Source organism: Labrus mixtus, chromosome 6 (assembly GCF_963584025.1).
Source record: "Labrus mixtus chromosome 6, fLabMix1.1, whole genome shotgun sequence".
NCBI classification, from domain to species: Eukaryota; Metazoa; Chordata; class Actinopteri; order Labriformes; family Labridae; genus Labrus; species Labrus mixtus.
Genome location: NC_083617.1, coordinates 19,127,749 through 19,155,113, shown reverse-complemented (window position 1 = coordinate 19,155,113; position 27,365 = coordinate 19,127,749). Strand labels below are relative to the sequence as shown.

The 27,365-nt window shown below is 41.5% G+C and overlaps 1 protein-coding gene across 2 annotated transcripts in view; it reads right to left on the bottom strand.

Moving 5' to 3' along the window:
• Nucleotides 1–26,649, bottom strand: part of gfra1a (gdnf family receptor alpha 1a) — a 96,484-nt gene extending 69,835 nt beyond the window's left edge. The window contains exons 1-4 of one of the 2 annotated variants that reach the window (XM_061040396.1): nucleotides 25,742–26,649; nucleotides 24,941–25,237; nucleotides 23,425–23,505; nucleotides 10,423–10,560 (exon numbers count right to left, since the gene is read on the bottom strand). In XM_061040396.1, the coding sequence (XP_060896379.1) occupies nucleotides 10,423–10,560; nucleotides 23,425–23,505; nucleotides 24,941–25,237; nucleotides 25,742–25,805 (580 nt within the window). In that variant the 5' untranslated portion in view covers nucleotides 25,806–26,649. The remainder of the gene's footprint in view (nucleotides 1–10,422; nucleotides 10,561–23,424; nucleotides 23,506–24,940; nucleotides 25,238–25,741) is intronic. The other variant, XM_061040397.1, reaches the window with a different exon arrangement.
• Nucleotides 26,650–27,365: the final 716 nt, after the last annotated feature.

Here is a 27,365-nt window from a genome sequence, read left to right as displayed (position 1 = left end):
AGTTCCCACTTGTAAATGAAATTGGTTTCCTCGCTATTCGTAAGCGCATTTGCAATGAGTACATTTCAACCTTCACTTCCCCAAGTTAAGATGCAGGAGCACCGGCGCTTTGCATGTAAATCTCTCAAGTTTAAGCACACAGCCTACGCTCGCTGGCTCGCTCTGTCTCTTTCTTTTCTACACACACACACACACACATGTGCACACACACACACAGACACACACACACACACACACACACAGGCACTCTCATGCCCCCACACTCATAAAGCTGCACAGCAAATCCAACTCTGACTTTAAACTCTCTAAAACTCCATAACTTGTATTCCCTGTGAAATTCCCTGTAGGGCCAGTTCCAAAATGAGTGACATTGGCAGGAATGCAAATTGAAGCGCAAACACACACTCATTAAAACACCTGTGAGGCTAAGTCTCTGGCAAGTTCACACAGACGCCAACACACACTTATGAATATTCTCCTGTCATATAAACTTGCAAAAGGTTCTTTTTTTCCCCCTCCTCAGATTAAACATCCGGTCTGTCTTGCAAAATCAGGAAGAAACATAAGGCTAGCTGCTTAGTGTTTACCCTCACAGATTCAAATTTCAGTCATTAAATAACTGAAATAAATAACCCAAATAATATAATTATTAACAATAGTATTTCATTGGCTGGCTTGCCAGAGGTAAGTGGAGTTTAAGAAAAAAAAAAAAAAAAAACCTTTAACTCTCATACTGATAGTTAACATGCATTGCAATTTTGTTCAGTATATCTCATTGATTAAAAAAAATGTAATTTATAGCATAACTGACTAGCTAACCAATTAAAAAACATAATAATGGACAAACAATCCTTTCCCACACTTTCCTCTGGTAAATGAAGGAAATGAAGCCTCACCTTTGCATTAAAGCCGTATTTTACAAACTTGTCATTACAGTATATTTGGATGACAATCGAGTCCACAGAGGTCAGCCAAGACTTGAGATTTGAGTTACAGGACCACATATGTGGGCTTAGTATATAGAGAAATAAACCATGTCCTGTAATGGCGTTCACATGTCAACACACAGCAAAGTTCTAAACCCAACCAGAAAATGACGCCAAACACTAGATTCATCATATTTCTCGAGTTATACAGAAAAGGTGACCACACTGTGGGTTTAAAGGTTCAATATTTACAACATTATACCCTCCAGCTTCCCCACTTACAAAACTCAATCAGCACAACAGCAATTTGACACAAGAGTCTCACTGCTGTCTTGTTTTCCTTGTTACACTTGATTAGCAAATTTCCATGGTTAAAATGTTCTTGTGGGACTCTCAAAAGCGTGCGGAAACTTGTGGTGTGGACTGCAGATGTTTAAACTTCCCTTGGTTTTCATACTTTCATAGAGTCTCTTATTATAAAGCAGGGTCTTGAAATCTCCCGACAACTCAGACTTTAAAGGCAAAAACATTTAAGAGTCAAGTTTAAATAGACCTTTTCTAGTCATTACGTATTTAAGTACAAGGTTAGTATGTAATGTATTCAAATAATTCTGCCTACCTTGAAAAAGTCCCTATTCCAGTTCAATTTGAAAACTGATTAGGACCAATTACAGTGTAGAACTGTCTAAAGCTGAAGTGACCCAAAGGTTGGGTTAAATCTGGAAGAGGCACAGTAAGAAAAGTTTACGTTTAATGGTCTCCCTGTGGAGGCAAGGTTTTTGTATTCCAGGTGAAACTGAAGAAAACGTCCAGTGTATGCTTCACTACTTAAAAATATGAAGATGCAAGGCTTCACATAATAAAGGTTATGAACAAAAGCAGAGTTTAGTGTTGTTCCATAGCCGTTGCTGTATATTTGGTGTCTTCCTTTAGGATTTTAAACACTCCAAATCAGCTCTGCTTCCTACAACCCCAAAATGCTGCCACTGTTCTAGTAATTTAGCTTGTCCTCAGGAGCGTAATGTGCCGAGTCAAAACAGCACGTCACTCTGCCCGCTGGGGTCTGAGCCACCACTGGCTTTCCACTATCACTGCATACTGGGAGCAGTCGGACGGAAATGCCGCTGCTCATTTTTGAGTCAACAGAACGGAGCAAAGGTGGCACTCAAATGGGAGTGCATGAATGTGTGTGTGTCAACATTTGGTGATTTTAATGGATATGCTCCACAGGCACGACAGCGAAGTATTGTGAATCACACATCAGGACACCTGGCACTCTGCAGCACGCACAACATGGCCGACTCCATGCTTACCGACACTGCCACCTGCACACACAAACACAAACTGAGGCACACATTAGCCCGGCTGGCCATGCAATTGCACATTACGTCCCTTTCACCTCTCCCTCCCTCTGGTCAGACGATGATAAGTCGCCTGCTCTCAGTCAATGTTAAGATGTGAATAATGGATGAAGTACAAGTTGTGAGCGACCGCAGCAGAGAACTCACATGATGGATGCGGACACAAAGAGAGACATGGCAGGGACAGCATGGCATCCCTCTCTGCCTCTTATACTGCCGCCTTTTGGACTCTCCATCCTCCTATGATAACCAATCTGCAGGATAATATTTGTCTTTTTAAATCCAAAATAACACAATTCAAACTGCCGAAAAACTAATTTCACCTCGCTAGTTGTCCAGTCTGGCTGACTCAAGTGTTATTCAAACCCTGAGTGGACAAGCTTCACTGTTTGCTGCCTTATTTTGACCTGAAAAACACTCACACCGGGTTCGTTTCCATCGATGAATAATAGCACCGCCAACACACGCACACAGCTACACACTGCTCTCCATCCCCTCAAGGTGGCACGATCATGCCAGCTCCTATTCTCATAATGCTCGTTCTGTGTGTTATTTCGAGCTCTCCCGGAATGCACTCTCTGTCGTTCTCTTTTTTTTTTTTCTCTCTCTCTCAGAGGGCATGTGTACAGAGAGCACGTGTGGTCGCTGGTGGAGACATGGTCTGAGTGCGGTGAACGGCCAGTGTGGTATTTTGCGAGGTGTTTGTGGCTCAGTGCCAGTAACCTGTAGGGGTAGCAGCGGGTATTTCACCCCCGCCCGGTAAGTCGGCTGCAGCAGCTTTCTCAGGGGCTCATGCCACGCTCAGTGACCTGTGCTGCTCTGCTGGAGGAAATAACGTAGAAATAGGTGAGGGAGGGGAGGAAATAAACTGGTTTTGAAAAGCTAAAAATAATGATGTGATCTTATTGAGTATGTTCTTGTTTCTGACAATCAGCCCTCATGTTTGTACTTTGGGGTTTTCTAGAACTCAATGATTATTTTTCTGAAACTGTATTAGACATATGTTATCTTACAGTAACTCTAGTGTGTTCAATCATTCAATATTGTCTTCATTTATTTTAAGTTAAATAATCTTTCAAGTGAACTAAAATTGCTTTTTTGCCTTGTCAAAAACATGCACAAGCTCTGGTAAACTGCAGGGCAAGATTAAAAGTTACATATTATGCAAAAAAGACTTTACAATGTTTTTCTAACACTAATATGCATGCGTCCCTAGTCGGTCTACAAACCCCCTAATGATGAGAAAAGTCCATCCTCTCGTTCTCCTGCCTGATTCACTTTTCAGAAAATGTGTGCTCAAACAGGCCGTTTGGAGATCTTCTCTTTGTGACATCACAAAGGGCAGTAGCCCCTCCCCCAGGTGGCTGACACTCCCACAGCTAGCTCAGCTTTGTTCAGACCTCTGAGTCTGCCTTCTCAGTGTGAACAATGTGGCATGGTGCAAAAAAGCACAAGCCACCCAAGCCCTTCTTGAGGGGCGTGGTCAAATAGCTCATTTTCATTTAAAGCTACAGTCACAGAAACAGCCTGTTCTGAGCAGGGCTGAAATAGAGAAGTTTATAGGCATGATCAAATACAGGACCTGAATGGATTTTTTTTCGAAAGAAACTTCACAGACCTTTTTTGGGGACCTCTGATTTTTTTAAAAACTGGTTGAAAAGGAGAATATAATGTGACCTTTAAAAGCAATATTTGTCAAAAGCCTGTTGCACTTTTGAAAGCACAAAGTGGTAATTTTTTAAACTTGTGATTTGTAATATATATCATATTGAATTATGTTTTTGTGATTTAAATAATTTGGATTTTCTGAGCATATGATATGTACATATTGGCTCAAAACTTTTTTTCTTATCCGTAATGTGTATTTACTGTTAAAATGTGTTGTACTTTCTGACATGAAAGAACTTGAAGCAGAGAGAAAGATAGATCCTAGTTAATTAGAATCAATACTACAGCATGACATTTTTTCTACAGCGGGTCACATAAATGTGCAAGAATTTGAGTGACATTTCTCAACAGATGATAGATGTAGATTTAATTCAATTTCAAGAGTTCATAACAGGGATAATATTTGTCTTTTTAAATCCAAAAATAACAAAATTCATTCCCACATCTCTCACTTCTTCCCATCTTCCCTCACTGTATTCGACATTTATTTCATTGTATGCAGATTGGTTTTATTTTCATTATTATGGGGTGCAATACATTTCCTTTAAAAATGCTAATTTCAAACACTTAACAGCGTTACAGAGCCAAACTATAAATTAACCTTACAGCTCTGTTTCTAATGAATCATCAGTATTTCATATTAAGCATGTGAGAATTCCGCAAAGTTTGTAAGAATGAAATAAGAGGATAAACGCTCTGGGCGTGGCCCATCATAATCTTCTCTTTCTAAAAAATGCTGATTTAAAATAAGCTCTCTCTTTCAGACAGTCATGACTCATTTGGTTCGGGAGGAGATTTTCAGCTTCCTCATTTAAAGATAATGCTTCATCCAAGAGACAGCGAGCCGCTGGCCAAATCTCCGGAGCTGATGAGACTACAAGATGATGAGAGTTTTTTCTGGGTGGTGAGGGAGTGACGGGGAATATCACAGGTTTGATTCTCCCTGTGGAAATCACTGTCAGTGGGGTGCTTAAACTATTCTGTGGTTTCTATAAACCATTTCTATTAGTCCTCCAAGCGGGCAGCCCAGGTTCAAATCCCACCTCTGGCTCCTTTCCCACATGTCATTCCCCACTCTCTCTCTCCCTGATTTCCAACTTTATCCACTGTCCTATCTCTCCATTAAAGGCACAAAAAGCCCAAAAATAAATATTAAAAAAAAAAAGATTGACATGTGACACTGCTTTATTTGGAATTAAAAAATATTAGTTTGCAGGCTGAAGCTCTGCATTTTCTGTGTTTTGAGGTGATGCCTGTTTACTCATTATTCAATGTTGTTGTAAATAAATCTAAGAACCATAAATGCTGCACTTAAAAGTTTGGATTTTATTCACTGTGAAGTTTATACTGTTTGTCAGGAAGGGAGCAGCACTTTCTCTCTTTGTTCAGTAAAATGGAGGGGGAAGAAAAAAAAAAACTATAATATGAATTATTCAAGAATGAGGTGTAATTTGATCCATGATTTATTTCATGGATGTTTCATGAGTAACTTCAAACAAGAGATACTCACAGAGGACTTGAAAACAAATTGCCATCCATTGATATATTCTTTTTTATCAAATCCTCACTATGGTGCGCCACACATAAGGTACTGTCAGACCGGGATTTGAAATCGCTATAAATGACAATTTTAGATAAACAGTGTTTACAGTCAAACCCCGGGCGGCATCCACATTCCTGTCAGAAAACAGAGAGATGGAAGCTTTTTAATTAATCTGAACGCCAGCACCCTTCAGGACACACAATCAAATACTCACTCACTCTGTTCTAAAAAAACACACACACACACACACACACACACACACACACACACACACACACACACACACAAATGCAGAGAATGCAAAGTTTGGTTCTCGCTCTACCACCTGTCGAGCCAAACCGTTCCTGCTCCAAAAGTCTCACCTACTGTAGATAGATTGTCAATCTTAAAGTCTCACAAGGCGGGTGGGGTTGTTACGCTTCTATGCCCATCAAAGAGAAGTTCAGAGGTGTACTACATAATGCAGGACTTGATGTTTACATCCTCATAACCACCAGCTGCCCTTATCTAGCACCGCTGAGTTGGTAAAAACTAGAAAATGATCAGCAGTTTTGAAAGCTTGTCGTCTTGTCAGTGCTGCAACACAGACTACAGATGCCATCACATACCATGGGGTTGCTTTTTTTCTCATCAGTAACAATTTACATATCCAGTCTTTGTCTTAGGATAGGGTAATAAGGTCATCTATAAATGCTGTATGTTGTTTGTATTACTATGGTTGAATACTTGTATGGCAATATTTTTCCTACATGTATTTTTACCTCTCTTTTTTCCTGCTGTTTTATTTGAAGATGATTGCTATTGATGTGTTTCTTCTTGGGGCATTTTGAATGTTTGACTGTACCTGCCATCAGAAGAAGAAGAAGACCTCTGGTCAAAACGTTTTGTTTTAATAAAAACTTTTTGTAGAGTTCCAGCAAGTGTGCTTTGTTTTCCTCATCAGATTTTATGTGAGTCTAATGGTTGTGAATATTTTTATGTTGTTGAAGCTTCTAACCAAAAGGAATTTTCTGTCACTATGTGGTACACGATAACGTTTTTTAAATCTTGAATCAGAACATGTTTCTAGTCTTCCTGTAAATGTGTTCTAGATATTGTATCCATGTAAACTGAGAGTTATTAACAGACAGATTCAAATTCAGACTGTGTCAGCACAGAAACAGCCTTCATCAAGTCAACACCTCCAGGAATGTGTTGGGTGTAAAATATTACAACTTTTACTCTTCCTGCCGCTCCGTGTTGGCAATTATTTTGTATTTTGACAGTATAACTGGAGCAGAAATCAAATGACTGCAGCCTTGAAAAGAAACCTTGATAAATATGTAAGGGGACTTTTCAACATATGCCGAGCACTAGTTTTAGATCATCCACAAACAAAATGATTCCTGGATGCAGACAAACTTACTTTAAGTGAAGTGAGACATGATTAACCTTGAAGCTCAAGCAGCACTCAGAGCAGAGCCGTGAACAGCAAACATGTGTCCTTGTTTTTGTTTTGTTGCTCTGATGGGATCAAATCATGTTAAACACAACCTTTGAAATAAAGATCTGTCTTGTACTTCTTTGGCTGTGATGCAGTCTTTACTTATCCAGGTACTGTATATCCACCATATTGTCTCATGGATGCAACATTTAAATAATAAGTAAAAAGTTATGAATGTCATGACAACATACGCACACTAACAGTTTTTAGTCCGTTTGAAAACCAGATCAAACAAAACACTCTCACAAAGGATTATTTCCAAGGTTGTCAGACAAAGCAGAAATGAGTTAAGAGCAAGAAAGAGTTAAAAGAAAATTGTGTCGCACGTAATACCGAAACATCTGTACTGTTCAAAATGGTTCAGTAGAAGAATTTCTCGACGCTCTGTACTTTTTGTAGGTCAAATGTGGTGTCGGTTCAACTGACTGATCCAGACAAATAGAATAACACTTTTAATATGTATCACTACTAGGTGGCAGTATGAGCAAGGTAGCCAAGTTGGGTAAACACGCCCAGTCATCATATAATTACAGCCACGTGAGAGAAGCATTGCCTACGCCTCAAAACGTCCACTAAACAAAATCAATGACAGCGTGTCATCTTGCGTAAGAACACCTTCATGTCCTGTTCCTCTGAACGGTACGGGCTGCCGACATCTCCTGTGAGACTTCTTTACCTACAGAGCTAACGCTGATGGAGAACCTATTGGTTTATTGAACCTGTATGCTAAAAGTTTTACAAAAGTACAAGCAAGCAAACGCTTCAAACTTTAGCAAGAACCTCAGTGACACTCAGACCTCTCCATGAGGTACGAAACATGACAGATTAGCATGTACGCTAGCTGGCTAGCCCGCTGGTAGGATAACGATGAGCTACTATATTAAGTAATATGTGATATGTAACATAGCCTATCAGCAGTGTGTCAGTATCCAGGCTATATGCTGCTACTGTTAGTTTTATTCTGTATGTATTCAGTCTGTCTGCACCAAGAGATTAATTTGTATTTAACATCAAGAAGTGTGGTTCTTCTAGTCATTTTTATTATGAAAAATATTCACCAAAAAACATTAACACTGCTTGGTAGATTTTCCGCTCTTTTTGTTTTTGAATTCATTTCTGAAATTTCCAGTGGCATGATTATTGGCTATTTAAAAACAGGTTTTAAAACAGGTGGAAAGATGGAAATGCTCTTTGTGTAACCAAAGAGAGAAAAAAGGTAGTGGACAGTGTTGGTCTCCCCTCAGGTTTTAGTCAGAACACACTATTCAGCATGATTCAACCTCTAAACCTTATTGATGTAATCCTCCCTTCAGCAAGACTCACAGCGGGAGATGTGTGTGTGTGTGTGTGTTTCCATGTTTGTTTCTTGGTTGAGTTGTGCTTTCAAAAAGATGCACACCAATATACCTGATGGGCCGTGTCTGTGTGTGTGCTCATGCATTTGTTTGTGAGTAATACTCAAAGCCTTTGCAGTCCAGCAAAAGTATTAGTATGCTGCTTGCCTTTGTTTGTTTGCATGTACACTCCAGGTATAAGTGTACACCTACAGTGGAATAATGCAGTGATTTAAAAAAACAATTACAGAATTCATAAAAGTAGACTTAATTTTTCTGTAGCTATGATGGAAAAAAATGAATATTTCCCACGCAGCATCACAGCCTGCAATAAGCTGTATTTGGCCATAAAACTAATGTAGCAGTCACAGACATTCACTGCCCTCTAAAATGGAAATTCATAAGCCAAAATGACACAGTGGGAATATCAAAAATGACATATCCTCTCCTACTTCTACCCCCTCACTTCTCAGTGTCTCTTGCCGCAGCCCCCCGCTCTTCTCCGGGGTTTTTCAACAGAGAGCACATCTGCTGTAGAAACTCCTCTGAAGGACATGCTAACCCTCCCTGACATAGCTGACTAAGCAGACAGATGGACAATCAGGCCGATGGACAACTCTCTCACATGAACCCAAGGGAACCAAAATCTATTTGTCTCTCTCTAAGTGGCTAAATCTGACACCAAACAAGCTAAAGTGATAAAATAAATCAAGGTTAACGGGGATTCCAAGTTTCATGTCTCCACAAATCTTTGGAATAGATGTTTTTAAGTTCCAAGCAAAAATGTTTGTCCATCAAATGTTGGTATTACCTGTAAAACAGCAAATCTACTGATGCCTGTCTAGTTCAGATGTGTCCCAGCTTGAGTTAACTAAATGCAGGCAGAACAACCCAGACACATTGTTTTCTGGGTAGAAACAGAACATATTCGATAACCAGCGGTAGTTCATGTTTGAGAAGTCCACCATTAACGAATCAAGAGATCAAAGAATGCAGACCACAAGTGGACACAGCTTCTTGGTTTAAAAAATGAAGCATAGGTGTCAACTCCACTGGTTAGAAAAACTGGTCTGATTGTAAAGATCTAGATGAGAAACTGGCCGTACTTCTCAATGGATTTTATTGCCTCATTAAAGGAAGAATGTGTGAACTTTTTCACTTAAGGGTAGCTGAAATCAAGTATATCCTCTGTAAATGTCTCTCAGTTGTGACTGTCTGCAATGAATGAGAAGCACAAGTTCAGCTGGCTGTGTTGTTGTTGGAGCTGTGTTTACATCATGTTTACATGGACGGGTTGTCTTAGCTGTTTTAGTCAAGGTCTAGAAAAAAGAAGAATAACATACTCACCACTTATTTAAGTTTTTTTAAATCCCGGCCATTTTGGCCGCGATTTAAAAAAAAATTCCATGTGTGGAGGCTGTGGTCCTCCAAGCGGGCGGCCCGGGCTCGAATCCGACCTGTGGCTCCTTTCCCGCATATCATTCCCCAACTCTCTCTCCCTGATTTCTGACTCTATCCACTGTCCTATCTCCCGAATAAAGACATAAAAAGCCAAAAAATGTATCTTTAAAAAGTCGCACATTCTTCCTTTAAACATTTTCACAATGAGTTTTAGTCTTTAGCCTTCTTCAGTAAATCTTAAAGTTAATTTAGAGTGAAATTGATGAAAGGGCATGGTATGCCCTAGGGATCCGCTACCCAAGTTGATAAGTCACGATACAAGCAGTTCGCCATTCACAGCACCAATTGAATGTCCAATCTGAGAATGGTAGAAATTGAAACTACAGCCTTCAAAATTGTAGTCCATAAACTGATAGGTGTCGTATCATGGTGGTTATGTCTACTTCTTTTATACAAGCAGTGGCAAAGAGCACAACACACTCTGTACTTGAATTCAACTACTTTGACATATTTTGTAAACCAGTTTGAATGCCTAAATATATAAACCATAAGAAAGAGTGTTTAAAATGCCTTTCAAACCAGGGGACTAGACTTTTTGTTTGTTTTGAAGTCTGTCCATACCAAGTGAAGACATTACATCTCTGATTACCTCAAGACATCAATCGAGCATGATCAAACACACAAGAGCACAACTCTGTTTCATTACCCAGTATGGCCCAATTGGGATGAGCTCTCCTGTTTCTACTGGGATCCTGAAGTTCCGTGGAGGAGGGGCTCCCTTTGCCCTGGGCGCCCCCCCTGCCTGGAGCCGAAGTGGCCGAGCTGCTCCAAGGTTCCCCGCCCTCTGCAAGAGATGCGCTTCATTCAGGACCACCAACCAAAACAACCATCAAGGGGTCATCAGGGTTCACAAAGGTCACAGGGAGGTCAAGACTCCAAATGATATAAAAAGGGGATACTCACAGGTCAAAAGGGGGGAAAAGGTCACACAAGAACTGGAAAGAGAGCATTCAGATCATTCAGCTGAAGGGCAAAAGGTCACATTCTGGGTGTTTTCCAGGTAGGAAAAAGGTGAAGGCAGAATGGGCACACAGGAGAAAAGTTCAAGCGGATCCTGATTAGGAAGAATTGTAGAAGACATTCAGAACACTACAGAGAGAAAAGGGGAAGAGGAACTGTTTCCTGCAACATAACTGAGGGAGTATAGTTCTTTTCAGCAGCAGAGAAGAAGATGTGATCGTTTTTTTAATTTCCTGCCCGAGTCAATCACTGAAATCAGAGCCTAGACTGAATGTGCTTCACACCTGACATCCTTTCACATCAGTGTCTTTTCTAAACTTCTCTTACAAACCCAAACCAGAGCTGAAAGGTGCTTTTACTACAAAATAAGAGCCTGGCTGCAACAAATGAACAATTTGGTTGGTGTTTACCAAGATTACCCATCGGCTAACTGCACAATCCATGTGGTGAAAGATCGCTGTTCAGCCCACTTATGTGTGAAGAGAGTGTACACTACACACAGCTGGATCGACTGACAGTCATGCTAGCCTCACGGCCGGAGTGGAAACATCTGAAGCTGCTTGGCAAGTTGGGGGCATGCAGTTATGGATTTTTTGGTTAGGAGGACTGTGAGTTTGAAACACATGCAAATTTATGTATCAATGCCCTCATTTAACATCCCTGTAGCAAGACTGGCATGGAACAAGAGCTCAGCTGGATGCCCTGTTTGTGTGTGTGTGTGTGTGTGTGTGTGTGTGTGTGTGTGTGTGTGTGTGTGTGTGTGTGTGTGTGTGTGTGTGTGTGTGTGTGTGTGTTAAAGGCGGTGTTTGCTTTTCAGGGATGCTGCTGTTCTGTGATCAAAAGAAGAGGCACAAAGGGAAAAGAGAAAAAAAACCAAAATGGGAGAATCCATTATTCTCCACAGAGCAGCGTTTGTTAGTTAGAGACACTGCTTTAATCAGACGCACTGTGACTGTTGACAAACATGATACCAGGGGAAGAAGCTGTAAATACCAATTAAACAGACGGGACCTTTAAAGTGTGCGAAGCAAGAAGTAAGCCAAAAAAAACAAAAAAAAAAACTGCTTTACAATGATGCTTTTGAAAATGACTTGAAATTCCCCCAAAAAGGGCCAATTTACAATTCCCAAAAAGTAGTTCAAAAGATGGAACCAAAACACAGAGAATCCTACCCAAATAACCATTCTCCTGCATAAATTACAAGTTCATATAAAACACACTAAAGGCACAATTAACACAACACTTCATAATCAGGAACTGAGCAGAAGCCAGTTGCACCATCAAACAGAATAAACTAGGACCCGCTGGAGAAATAAAATAAAACAATGTCACACTAAGACATTCATTTTCTTTATTAATTAATAAGTACAGGAAGGCCAACCCTGCTGCAATAAGACAGAACCAACCAGCTGTTCTGACAGAAACACTCCACCACATTAGCATTTGCATTGTTGTGTCGTCGCATTTTTGAACCAAATACATAAATTCACAGCGTGTACTGAATGTACTGAATTAGCAGCTTTGGCTCGTACAGTAGAGTGAGATGTTGCACTCCCTACCAACACGTCTTATTATTATAATTAGTCCACAGCTACTACTGCTATGCTAATATCGTCCTAGTTGAGGTCTGCCAACGGAGGCTGTCTCTCATGGATTCATCGACATCTTTGGTACAACAGAACTTGGTAAACGAGGGGAAACAGTTATTTGATTGTTTGATAAGATGTCACATTCCAGCAATTCCAAGCAAGGGAGGAAGTACAACTTAACAAAATCCACGTCTATAACAGAATGTAACAGTGTAGTTCAGACCGGCCACCGCTTCACTTGTAAGAGTATGAAATTCTATTAAGACACGGCGGCGTAAAAAAGTGAAAGCTGTGACTGCCGGAGTCCACCGAGTTAATCCTGCAAGTTAACTGTGTGCAGCCGAGGGCTTAGAGTAGCAGCTTAACACGAGGCCGCGGCTCTGGTGCACCTGCCAGCGGTCAGTCACGCCTACAGCCAGCCGAGCGAAGCACAATGGGATGATAAGAAGTCTTAATTAACAACAGTGTGCTAAAACAATCTTCTCTTCGATTTTGATTTAAAATATAGTTATGCACAAATTGAATTGGAAAGACTAAAGTGTTGGCAGCGGGATCTTTTTTCTGCGTCACGTGCTATAAAAAATAATGGACAAGGCGTTGTAAATCTGTACAATGCATGTATAGATATCCAATCTCTATGTTATCATGAAGGTACTTTCAGGGTCTTCTAACAAAACCAGTCCCCTCTAATATTTCTCACAGACATGGTTCAGCCCTATGCCAGCATCTGACACCGGCGTGGACAAATAGAGAGAGAGAACCGTTGGGTTTGGGTAAAACAACACATTTTTTTACCCCAGTTGTGTAATTGCACATTTATTAACTGAGTCTGACATCCTTAATATATATACTGACAAATAAACATGCAGCTGAGGAGGTGAAACCCTCAAACACAGTTACAAACAAATTTATCTATATGCCAATAATATGCACGCATAGATCTGGATACTGCAGGTTTACTGTTAGATAGATCTGTTTCTTACACGAGGGCTCAGACCTGCCCTGTGACGGTGATGTTTTAAAACACACGGCTCCGTTGTTTACCACCTCTGATTGTACAACCTGGCGTGGTGTGTTCAAGGCAGGTGTATCAACAAAAGGAATCATTTTGCCCCAGATCATCTCCACAAACAATCTGAAATCTTTCATTACACACTGGGTCCAGCCCTCTGACAGCGACTCTGACACACACACACACACACACACACACACACACACACACACACACACACACACACACACACATACATGTAGGAGTAGGAGGAAGGTGGTGGAGTGACAGGGTAAAGACAGGGTAAAGAAGGATGTAAACCGAGGCCCAGACAAGCCTATATGCATTGATTTGGCGATTTTATTTTCGTCTCAAAATACAGCCTGAAATCTCAGTAAAAGCGTGGATCAACTTTGTTGAGAAGAGAAGAGTTGTTTAAGATGTCTCTCTTACAAACCTCCATGAAAAAAACACCTACCACTCCATATCCAGCACTCAACATTTGCACGATTGATATTGTCAAAATCTATCTTTTATCAGCTGACATTTCACAGTGCATTAAATAATTTTAATTTCACACCAACATAGTTTCTGAGAAACCGTCGTCTAACTCAGAAGTTGCACTAAAGACAATGACTGTCGTTTAGAGAAATAAAGTTCTAATTGTTTAAGTTGAAGCAGTACATTCTTTGCCTGACTGTATGTGCGCCTATACAGTGATAACTCTATCAGCGTAGGTGTCTGAAGTAGTGTATGAGAAAAGTTAATTGTCCATATTTGCATGCGGTATAAAGCAGTGGGGAGACGCAGACCTGGCACAGGCTCCCTCCTGCTGATTCGAGCTGTCAGCCACATTTATTAAGTATGATGAATCACCCCTCCAGTTCACGTCCAATCAAAGGCCCTCTCCGAGGGACTCAAAGCTGGTCACCTTTAACTAAATGATTTTCTTGGCCCATGGTGCGCCAGCTAGCGATTGGACTGGCAACCTGATGATCTGGCTGCTGTTCGAATTATTCTGCCAATGTCCCACAGCTGGATCAGTCATTTCTGAAACAGTGTGCTGAATTAAGTGGCCTGCTGACATGTGGCAGGAGAATTTTAAAGAGGCTAGTTTGAATGGGGGAATATAAAAATGAAGTCAGTGATACATACAATATAAGGCATTCTCTTGACCTTGCCTTGAGGATTTGGATTAAATCTGAACTAGGTTCAGCCCCTGCTGCATAATGCTGTACATTTCATGATGCAAACTGACAGCTACTAGTGAATCGGAATTATTTTTTCGACCACTATGTAGAGGAATTTTCCCTAAGCCTTGCCTTTCCTCCCAAACCACAAAGAGCTTACATCCACCTCTACTCTGCTAAAAATACACTCATTCATCTCTAAGAATCTCTGTCTAGCTCACACTGCTGCACACTTATGCTAAAATCAACTGTACAATACATGGAGGTCAGTGAAAACACAAATCCCCAATGGGCTGCGTCCTTCCCCTCAGAACATGAGAGCGAAGCTGAGTCTGGAATTGTACACCTTAAACCTTGCTGAAGGATAAATCCTTTGATCCCGGGCTGAGCGGAAGAGTTTAGGCGGAAAAGGAGGAGGGAACAGCTGAAAAGGGGAGAAATCGATATATTCTTGTAGACACAGCCTCAAGTTTCCAATCTAACACAGCGCTCTATTGATTAGGGTTCACATGAGACAAGGCACAGGGACTGTAATGTCAGCAGTGGATTTGGGAGTCTTTAACAAAACAAACTCTAACAGAGGACAGGACAATGGTACCTCCATCTTTTTTCTTTTGCTTCAAAACAGAGGACACACTGTGGATAAGGACTTGCATTATGGAGGAGTAGATACAGCGTAGGAATGAGTGACAGAGGCATGTACTACTGAGGACTAAAAGAGTAAAAAGCATTATGTAAAGTTTACAGCTACACTAGAAAAGACTCCCAACCTCAGTGCAAATAATCCTCGACAGAACGAGAATGTATTTTATCCAGGAATTTCAATTTAGATGTAAGTGTTGGGATTGTAACCCTTAAAGGGCTCAAACAAAAAGTGAAGTGAATTTCCACTCTGCGTTACTTGTGATGAGCTTGACTGGACAATGCCCGGTGTTTATCATTTGGTTAAAGACAGTCAGTGAATATATACGGTACACCCTTCAAGATATATTAGAAAGCAGACTGTCGTTCTTAGGTTTATAAAATAGCACTAAGGTTTGATGATTGCACAGCTTTCTCTCCTAAGTCAAAAGGGAGTCACAATGGACTCAGCTCGGTCTTTGACTGACATGCAGAAAAAGAAAAGCATGACTCAATGTCGTGATGCAGCTTGAGTGAAACTTCTTACAGAAACTGAGTCATGTAGCTGACATTGTAGCTGAACTTCCTGGAAATTGACGCAGACGAGGTTTAATAAGAGCATTGATGAGGTCAGAAGTGCATGACTATGACAGTAAAGACCAAACTGGGAACCTCATGACTTCATCGGCTTGTTCCAAGAAAAACAGATGATCATGTTCTAAAGGCTGTACCTCCGAGCTGGCATGAGGATTAAGTAATGACGTATCCAAAATTCAGTCAGTCAAATCAGATTTGGTCGTACACTAAAAAGCCTCGAACACTTTTTTAACAAGTTCAATGACTCACCAAACGGAGCAATGGCGATGTACATCAGCTTACATGAGTTTCATGTTTCATTTCTGGGATGCAATTTTAATCAGCACTGGACAATTAAATTTCCAACGCACTCATTTCTTACTCTTTCAAGTCCTGTCTCTGCAGTTTTTAAATATATAATTTAAGCAGATCACTGATTTTCATACTTAGACATTTGAATCTTAAAATAAAATAGAAACAAGTCTCCAACGTCGGCCAAATTGGGGCATCGATGAGCTAGAGGCAAGTAGCCCATGTACAAAGGATACGGTCCTCAAAGCGGACGCCCAGGTTCAAATCCCACCTGTGGCTCCCTTGCTGCATTTTATTCCCCACTCTCTCTCTCTCTCTCCCTGATTTCTGACTCTCACTCTCTCTCTCTCTCTCTCTCTCCCTGATTTCTGACTCTATACAATTTCCTGTCTCTCTAATAAAAGCATATGGGGGAAAGAGACAGTGTGGGAATGGGCGAAGCCTTCACACGCACCACCCACTACCCCACCTGCGCCCTGTTTTTTTTACTTTTTACAAATAACCGGGTTTGTTTGTGATAGAGATTACCTCAGAGGATGATTTGGCCCCTGGTAAAATCATGAAGGATCATTCTAAGACTCAGTTTGTAGAGTTTATAGTCGGCCATGCTGTTGCTCTTGCATTGCCCCTTTTGACCATGATGCAGCCTAAAACTTAGTGCAGAGTTTTCGCTGAGAAAACAAAAGTTTGACTTGAGTCTTCCTAAGAGGTAAGTTTAAATTGTTGATATGTAGGGCTCAGACCTGATCCCATTTTGGCATCTCTAGGCTAAGGCAAAAAAAAAAGGTGAGAAAACACCCACTCCTTCAAAAACAACTATATAAAAAGCTCCAAATCTAGTCTGTGGCAAAGAGTGCAGGACTCTATATATCCAGAGCGACTACCAGCTCCAGATACATTTGACTGAGAAAGCGTGAAGCGGGGAATGGCAGTGTGTTCAGTCAACCAACCCAGGATAAATAAAAGCAGGAAAATAAAGTTAAGAGAACATGCTGGATACTCTCTCTCTCTCTCTCTCTGCATCTGTAACTCCCCTGCATTCCCTGCCTGACTCTACCTTGCACTCACATAAACACAAGCTAGGGAAAGAGATAGCGGTAGACACTCTTATCTCTAAACATTGGCAGCTCATAATGAGACTGACTTCCTCTGCAGCCAGTGGTTGAGTGGTGCTGACAGCCTCTCAGCGCTGCGTGTCAGCAAGGGGGGTGGGGGGATTGGAAGTGCCGTTGCTTGACAGCCGGGGCCACGCACTTACAGATGTTTTCACATTTGCACATATGCACACATTCGCCCGCGACTGCTCCCCTTGAGGTTGACTTCAGTGGTGGGAGGGGAGGAGGAAAACGAAGTGTTTGAAGTCTTGACACATGGAAGAGACAAAATATTGAGCTTTGGCGTATTGGGGCTTATGAGTCGTGAGTGGGTGATACATAGAGAGCCAACTGGGAAGAGGACAGAGCTTAAGGAGAGCGTTTAAGCCAAGCAGACATCAATACCAAAAATTCATTACAAGCTAGAGAACACAGTTTGTGATTTCTGCATAACCGCCAGCGGAAAATCTGAAACATGCACAGGTTGGAGATAAAAAAAGAAAGAAGAAGAAGCTCCAACTCCAAAGAAAATCTGTCTCCATGAAGTTTAATTTGAGAAACAGTCTCTAATGCCGTTGACATGTAACAGGGAAAAAGACACGGAGGGAGAAAGTTAAGTAAGAGAATTAAGTAAAACGCAAACACTGCCCTGTTTACTCAAAAGGTTTAGAGTACAAAGAGTTGTTTAAGATCAGTGCTGCCAACCTCAAATGCTGTATTATCACTTCAAAACTGCCCAGCAGCTGTAAAGGTCAGTCTCTAGAATGATAGATGTATGAACTCATCATTATTCATGGAGTGCACCTCCAGGAATCTGTGATGTTTTTATCCGTTTTCACCGCTGTCACCCCATCATTTATCCACAGCTGCTGCCTTTACATTAAGTCGCATTTGGCCACAGCCCAGACTGTCGATTACGGGCCCGCGCCACATCGTGCCCAGTGTTACATTCCCTAGATCTCTCGTCCTACTCGGGCAAACACAATAAAGTGGTCGTTTCTCTGCAAACACTAAAATCATTCACTCCATCCATGGCAATATTTCAAAATTCCGAAGCATTGTTTTGTAATTCAAGCATACCTCTGTTGTACTGTGCCGCCCTTTAAAGGAATAATAAATAAGAGGTCCTGACGATGGGGTTAGCTTGGCAAGCAACTATATCGTTATGGTGAATGTTTTCCATAAGCAAGACGATGCATATTTAGAGAAAAAAGTAGCAGAAAAAGAGAAGAAATGTTTGGAAAGGAACCCAAAAAAAACTACTACCTGGAACAGCAAGTCTTCATGAATAAAGTCAAGTGAAAACTACCCGCACTGTGTAGTCATCAATTTCCTGCACTACTTTGATTTTCTCGCCACCCGGGCCAAATGGTGTGGCAGTAATTCCAACTCCACTTTAATCTCAGAATAATGCTCTCTGTTTCTGTGTTGCTCCCTCCTGCATGGATCAGTGACTCATGAACACGGGCCGCCATTCCATCTAAACTCCGCTCTCTCCTTCCTCTCAGCTTATATAAACTCCTGGGGTGTGATGGGATGTTATTTATTTCTCCTCTCGGCGTGATGGCTACCTTTTTGTTTACTGATTTATACCGCTATGGCCCCCTTATAATGCTAGCATCTGTGTGAGTTCAAAGAAAGGTGAAGTGTGCAGATATAACCGGAAAAGTAGAAAAAGAACATGCACACTAACACACACACACACACACACACACACACACACACGAGGGCAATGTAATAAACCTCAGACACTCTATCACCGGAGCAGTGTTTTCAAAGGTTAAAGGGCAAAAGAAGACGTTACTGACACCTTTAAAAGGTACTGCATTTGTTTTGAAACTTTTGCCCTCTTTCTTCAATTCAATTCAAAAAACTTTATTTGTCCCCGGGAGGCAATTCAATTCAATTCTTTCTTGACATAGTTTGGTGACTAAAAGTTACTTAACATTTTTAGAATTGTTCCAGTAGATTGTTTCAACCAGCAGCGATGAAATCAGCTGCACTGGCTGCAAAGTAAGCCTCAGAAGAACAAATAAAACTTCTGCTTTCTGCCATTGAAAGGTTCAGTTTTTCAAGTTTGTATTTCTTGCAATATCCCTAAAAAAGATAAGACCTTCTTGTTAAGAACCAGAAACCGATCTGACACTCATCGTCTCATTGACAAAAATAGTCACCACACCTAGCAGAGCAAGGAAGTTGCTGGTCTTCTGCTACACAAAGTGATTAGGTTTTTTGTGTTTATATGTGTTATAAATGCTGCTGTGGATCTGAAATAACTGTTTTAAACCAAAGTGAGCAGATCACACTTGACTGTGATTAAACAGCGTAAACCCCAGAGGTAAAGGCACTCTGCCGCTGGTAAAGATCTGAAAATAATTAGCTGGATTTAACCAGAGGAACTGCTCTGATTTTCAATAAAGCTCACTTTGAGTCTCTTATCCTTCTATCATGATAATGTTTCAAACACATTTAAATTAAATTATCTGCACAATGTATGTGAGCTTCACCATGTAAAAGCCGAATCAAGAGTTTAAAGAAATGGTTTAAGATTTGATGATTTGGGGTGCCGGATAGCCTAGGGACTAGGTCGCGGGCCCCATGTACAGAGGCAACAGTCCTCATCGATTCGATCGAATCCCACCCCGGCTCTGTGCTGCATCTCACTCTCTCCTTCCAACATTTCTTGTCTCTCTTCAGCTGTCCTATCTAAAAAAAAAAGACAGAAAAAATATCTTTAAAAAGAAAAAAAGATTTGATGATTTTGTGTAAATCAGCACTTGTATCCACCAAAGATGAGCGCCTGTTATGTGTGGGGCAAAGCCGACACGCTACATGTTTCCCTTATGAAATCCGACTGACGCCTACATGAGCATCCCTAGGAACAGGTGTTCAGGGCACAGCACTGTGTGTGCATCTGCGCACATTATGTATTGGTGTCACTATGGATTAGTCGCTTCAGTCAGAGACACGGGGTCGATGGTGGAATTACAGGATCACTGTCGCTGTCCATTGTTCCTATAGCCTGGGATCAGCAAATCGCTGTGCCTAACTGAGTCAAACATGAGACACATCCAGAGAAATTGTGTGCGGACCACAGACCGCTGAAATTGTACCCAAACTGGTGTCTGAGGACCTGAGCTCCTGAGGTTTTATCCTACAAAGTGAAATGGTATGTAAAAGTCAGAAACGATGTTCTGGAGAAATATGCTGGTGTTGTTAGCACCTCTAAAAATAGAAAATGTACAGGGACTGACGAAAGACATTCAGTATTGCACTTCTACCTCAAACACTAAGCTTTTCGCAGAACAATATAAGAATGAGAACACTTTAAAACTCCCCAAATAATTCATCTTATATTGTTTTGTCTCAAATTGTTCTTGTTTTGTGGCTTTTCAGGCCCCTTTTCACTCAACGTGCTTCAGCGTAACACTGAAAGGCCGTGTGAATGACCAAAAACAAGCTCTAAGCTTTAATATTTTCTGCCTCGGTCCCCCTCCTGTCACCTTGCCCTTTAGTTTCCACAGAGAGAGCAGAGGAGGCAGAGTGATCTCATGCACTCTGGTTCTGAGCTCTGCATCCTCCAAGTCTTAACCAGGCTATCCCCTGATTAACCCCTGACCCCCTGCAGACTTCTCCTTCCACCCCTCCATCCCCGGCTCTGAGACTCCTCTACTGATCAGACAGTATTCTCTGTCCACTTCTTCTGTACTGTCACTGTTTCTTTTGGGTGTTATTCTCAAACTCACACACCTCATCCACATACACAGGAAGTCAAGACACGGAAGAAGTCATGCTCTCCACGGCTATGGACTGAAAAGAATAGAATACAATAGAATTACTTTATTGATCCCAAACTGGGAAATTACTGAAAAGACTAGTTCCCATTGGTTCCCGGCCTGCACTGTCAAAAGTTAAGAGTTACACCAGATGATGTTTATCTAGTTTCTTCTGACTTTTCTCAATAGTTGTTAACTCTTTGAAGAGTCTTGCGAAAGCCCTGTTTTAATTGATCTAAAGATAACTGTTAGAGTTACAGCAGAACTTACAGATGCTTTATGTTGTTAAGTGTCATTTTAGGAATATGTAGCAGATACTTCAACTGACTCATCACAAAAACACAACATTACACCATTGCACCAATCTTATTTCGCAAAAACTAGATAATGACTTTGGAAGGGCAAGAACAAAAATGTTTTTAAATTCAGAATTGATTTGGATCAATATTTTGTGTGTTTTTAAAATGAATGGCACAATTGAACTTTCTGATGATTTATTGTCTTCTATAATCTTTATGTTTAGGTTAAAAGTCCAGCCTTCCCGAGGTGTCTGACTTATTTGATGAACACCAGTAAAGCGAGGTCCCCTCCCCCTTTACAACCCAGTTGATGTCCTGCCCATCCGTCTACCTGGTAGAGTTGTGGGGGCCAATAGGGTCGGTGTAATATTGATGATGTCACGACCTGGAGCTCGCAAAAACAAGAGCCTGGGTCTGTAGAAGGTGGCAATGCTGTTTTGGTTGCGGTGGCAACTTAGGGCCATGGGGTAGGTTATGTAACTTCACAGAAGGGCAAAGGGGCATAACTGTGACAAAGGGTTTCATCGCTGAGTGCTTATCCTTTCATTAGGACACTGGTAATGTTGTGCTTATATCAAAGAGATGACGTAACAATAAGCAAAAGATTCAGGTGCTGTCAGCCCTTTTCTAAACTTCCCTACTAATCCAAGAGACACCAAATTATGATTTCTTCTTCAGTTTATTATGAAAAAAACAACAATCTTAATTAAATTAGTCATCATAAAACATAGGATAAGGACACATGTAGATATTTCTACATAAGCAGGGATCATATGCCAAATCACGTCAGCATCTCAAGCGTACTGCAGCAGTGAAGTTTATTATAAATTACCAAAAAAAAAGAATCATTTTTAAAGAAAAAACTTTTAAAAATGTGACTCATAATATATCTCAGAAATAAGAATCTTCTTTTTCTGTTTCAAGCCAATGTGTTTAAAATGTCTTCGGGTCATATAATAAATAAACATGTCAGAGCACTGCCGCTGACAGAGACAAGTATATGCACAGCCATAAATAAACGTAAAAATGCATTTATACATCTAATCAGTTCCTGCCTCCACTATGAGAATGGCACCATAAATCTGCTCTTGCTCCAGAATCCTCCAGCTCACAGCATGGAGACGTGTCACCTGTCTTTGATGTGAACTATGATCCTGTGCTGCACATGCTTCAGCGCTGACGGCCCATGAGTGTCTCGTCCTCACTGAGACCTGCTGGCATATTAAGGGCCAGAGGCATACCATTATTTGGAGTGACATGATCATTCTCTGAAAGTCCTCCTCTTGAGAGTAGCAGGAGCAGAGAACAGGCTTTTTACAAAAACCAGCACCCGGTTTTTCTTTAGAAGCAAATTGGTCATGAAGCCGGTACCCAGTCCAAGATTTGTTTTTTTCTGTACCTCACCACCCACATTATGATCTAACCAGACGGTGGGAGAAGCTTTTGGTTTGGGGGCAAATCAGTCTATTGTGGGATAAAAATGGCAGAGGAAAAGGAAAGAAAAGGCTTGTCTTTATCAAAAGGGGTCAAAATACCAGCCTTGTTCTTTGAAGATGTGGGGGCAGAGCACGTCTGTTTGATTGGACACGGAACTCATCACCTGCAGTGTAATAATGGAAATGTAAGCAGCAACATAATTGCACCACATTCATAGATCAGGGCTCTCAAATAGCAACATCAGTGGGACCACGGAGTACCTGAGTGGCTGTTAAGAAGGGAATAGCATCGCCATCTAGAGGCTAGAGTCGGCATCGCTCCCCATACAGAGATGTGAAGAGGGGGGAAAAAATGGCCTGTCACGCTCTTTCCCAACAGAGCTCTTCACTCACTCTCTTCAACAAGTGGATCCAAGCTGTCCACAACACCACAGTGAAACACACCAGCAGCAACAGAGGGCCCTCCTACCGCCACTGAAACACTTTTATCCACTGCTTGATGAGACTCAGAACTATAGCTCCCCATGCAAGGTCACTTCCAGCCAGCATGCAAGTGTTGCTGGGGCGAGAAAAACGAGCAGAGAGGAGGACCGACAGATAGCAGAGAGAGAGAGCGAGAGAGAGAGGAAGAGGAAGGAGGATAACATACTAGACACACAGATAACCTTCAGTAAGAGCATGCACAGCTTGGATCTTGAACCGCATCTCAACTCCAGTGACCAATGAAACAATGGAGAAAATAAAACAAAATGAGGGAAGGAGAGAAAGCCTCCAGGAAGTTATTATTATTTTTTAAATTCTTACCTATGATGGGAGCCAGGCGGAAAATGTCAGACAGACGGCTGTTGACTGGTTCGTACGGAGAATCCTCCAAGAAATCATTACCTGTGAGAACGTAAAAAAAAACAGATATGAGACAGATAGGCATCAAGAGAGAGTAGCGGCAGAAGGATTTCTAACAAATTCTAAGACACAAGTAAAACAGTGGCTGAGAGTCTGAAGCAAGTCTGACTGACTGTTTCCTCTTATAATCCTCATTCTACTGTTTGTTCTTATCTCTGGTCTCTTATGTGTGTTGAGTTTATAATGTGTATATTTGTATAGTATTAGTATTTCTGTGTCTCTTTAAGTCTAATGCTTCTGTTTTAATCCTTAAAGCCTAGCCAGGGAGAGGGGTTTGCAAATTAGCCACAGCTAGAAACGTGTATGCACGACATCTACTTTGTGTTTTACAAAGCAATGTTAAATGCATTTGTTCCTGTTACATAAATATATTTTTAAAAAATACTCTTCCGCCTCTCAAAACATCCTTTTCTTTACCACTGGTGCCAAGTGCTTGCTATTGAGGATTGATGTTGTGTCTCTAAGTAATATAACAAAGAGTATAGTCTAAACCTGCTTGTATGTAAAGCGTCCTGAGAGACCTTTCGTTATGGTTTGAACCCTACATGTATACAAAATGGATTGATAGCCGCATAGATTTGTTTTTAACCCCCTTCCTCTTTTGTTTATCCTCGATCACACCCTCACATTGGCCTGCATGTGACATGGGATATTTGGGTCAGTCGATATCCACGCTGGCACATAGCACCACGCTTGATTAGGCAGGTTGGTCAGCTGTGTTGCGCAACTGGAAGGTTGACTCTCCAGCCGTGGTCTGGATGCAGTTTAGGGACCAAAAGGGCCCTCCTTCTATGATCTCAGCAGTTTAAGATGGCACTGCCAGCCAGCCATCGCCGAGGGGCTTCGTGCTCCATTACCTCCGGGGAACAGTGATTATGGAGGTCAAAAAGTATCGCGGCTCTGCAGGACTGTGGCTGTGAACCTAGTCGTGGGGCCAAATTTGAATGAAAGTTGAGTGATTGTGCGTGATCTCAGTGGACCGTTATATAGTAGCAAATAGCTGTGTGCTACTTTTAGGAGTTTTTGTATTTGTGGTTGCAAGGAGGAGGAGCAGTCAGAGAGCTGGAGGGGGGAGAATGGAGGGTGATGGTTCCTCCTCTTCCCTCTTCCCATAAACAGAAAGGAGGAGTAGCTCAGGCAACTAATCATCTTCACCCCTTACAGAACAGATTAAAAAAACATTATGTTCAATGTCCATTTGATGCTAAATATGCCTGCAGGGTTTTCTCTTCATATCAAAAGAAGTAGGGGACTTACACTGTTAGGCTATATTAGGGGGGGGGGGGGGGGGGCAAAATCAGTGATAAAGCTACAACCTCTTTATAATAACTCAACATTAAAGTTTAAACTATTTGAAGAGAGATGCGGGATTTGTATGTTAAAAGAAAAATGGTAAAGAGAAAAGCACCTAACGTACCCTGTAATGTCTGATAGATCCCCCAGTAAATGCGCAGGCAGTTCTTCTCTTTCTTCATGCCCCTTTTACACCGGCAGTTGTACAGCGGGCTCTGTTTGAGAGCGTCCATAGCGCTCCTGCACTCGTCTCTGGCCTCCTGGCCGGCCACCATGCTGAAGTTGCTCTCCCTGCCACCGACCACGCACTGCCTCATGGTGCGGTACTTGGTGCTGCACGCATGCTCCTTCAGACACTGCTCACTGGCCCGCACACAGTCCAGCCGGGCACGCAGGTTCTCCTCGGCATAACACAACACATCTGGAACAAAACAAAACAAAAAAGTCACACGCCTTATAGTATTCTTTTAAAGTAATCAGACTCTTTTTTTTTTTTTTAAGGGTCGTTCTGTCACTCACTCAGACGATACAAAGCTGAAGCACTTCGCGAGCTGATTCTAGGGATGACAATATTACGCAGGGTCCACGGACTCATACTGAGACAACTTCTTGACCCACGCTGCTAGTTTACTGTCACTTTCATTAAAACGCACTTCACTGAAATGTCGCGCTTTCATGTTTTCTTTAGTTTTACGAGAGAGTATCAGTTTCGATCCACTTTGTTCTTTTAGAGCACTTCGGAGAACCACCGTACAGTCTCTCCTGAACAGACTCCCGGAGAGCAGTCGCTGCCTCTGCTCCCCTTTAATAATAGAGCTGCATATTTACCCCATTAGTACAATAAGCACCATTGGAAATGTTTTGTAGCCTAAGCTATTTTAAGCTATGGACAGATGCGTATGGAGAAAAATTAAGTAAAACTTACCCAAAAGAGGCAAAACCACATACAGTACTGCGAGGATCATCGTCTTCCTCTCCATGCGAGTCATTTACCCTTGTTGGAAGGAAAATGTGAAACTAAAAGTGACTTAATAAGAGTTTAATTCCCAGGGTACCTCCGCGATACTGAAATCCATTGAAAAGACGTAGCAATGTGCGCCCCGCTTCGCAGAACTGATCCAGCTCGCCTCAATGCGAGAAATAATCTCCCCCCTCCGTGAAGTCCCGATTTCTCACAGTCTCTCTCTCTGACTCTCACAAGTCTTAAACCCAGCAAAAAAAAAAAGTGTTAATTTCTTCCTTTTTTCCACTCCCGTGCGGGTGGTCTTCTCACCGCCGGGAGACAAAAGGCAAGCGGATCAGAAGAGCGGTGCAAGCGAAACGGCCGAGTGTCCTCCAACTCCAGCCAGTGTGGATGCTTTGCGTCTGTGCGTCTGAGCGCACACAGCCAACTGGAGCCCCACTGCTGTCTACAGCGCATTCAGCAGGAGGAGAGTGCCAGCTTCCCCCTCGCAATGGAGTACAGTAATCTGATCATAAAACGGCAAAGATATAGGACTTCTTTCCAATTACTTCCTGATCACTTTCACAATGAAAGCCCGGGCAAATAAAAAGTTTAAGCTCACTTAATAATTAGGCTAACTGAGACCGGGAGACATGCTGTACATGGATCCTTACTTTGAAAGGTTCACTGCACACTCCCACCAAATCTCTTTCGGTTGATTATTAGTCTTTTCAATTGTGTTTACTTTTTCATAAAGCTCACATTCTCTCTACAAAAAAAAAACAAAAAACACAACAAAACCAAAGTAATAATCACTTTTAGAGTCCATAAGTTGTAAAACCCCAGAGGGCATGTGGTTTCATTTAATCTGTTAAGAATTCAAAACCAGCAGTACCATCTCTTACTGTGTGGGCTGGTTTTTTTATACACTTGTGTCTCACTGTGCTGACAAGGAAAGGGCAAAGAGCATGACTGGAGTGCATTTTCATGACATGATTTATAGCATGCGGTAACATGTGTTTAGCTTTTGTAGCGATTTGTTAGATCAGGATCAACTTCTAATCTGAAGTGCCAAGAGATAAAATAGACACATTTTTTTCTGCACTTTCATCCCTAAATACGCATACTATATTCCTAGAATGTGTGTGTGCGTGTGTGTGTGTGTGTGTGTGCGTGTGTGTGTGTGTGCGTGTGTGTGTGTGTGTTATGTGGCTCCTCCCAATTTGCCATGATATTAATCCAATTTTCAAATGACAAAAAGGGTTATGCAACAGTAGCTGTTGGTTTATTTGATGGGCTTGTATGATGACACGCTTCAGGGGTTGTTTGATAAAATACAGCCTGGGAAAAAAAAACAAAAACGTGTTTTTGATACTTGAAGCAGCCTGTCAGCGGTGCGCTCAGTCCACACACTGGAGGGTGGACTCCGTGCGACTGTCGCCATCTGTTGGTGAATTAGAGTATAGGTATTTATTAAAAGTAATCATAGCCTATAAGAGCCTTTATATACTTTCAGATAATACTACATAATTCAATCTCGATATAACTTGTTGATATTGCATTTTAAACACCACTGTCTGGTCAAATTGGATTGAAATGATTAGAA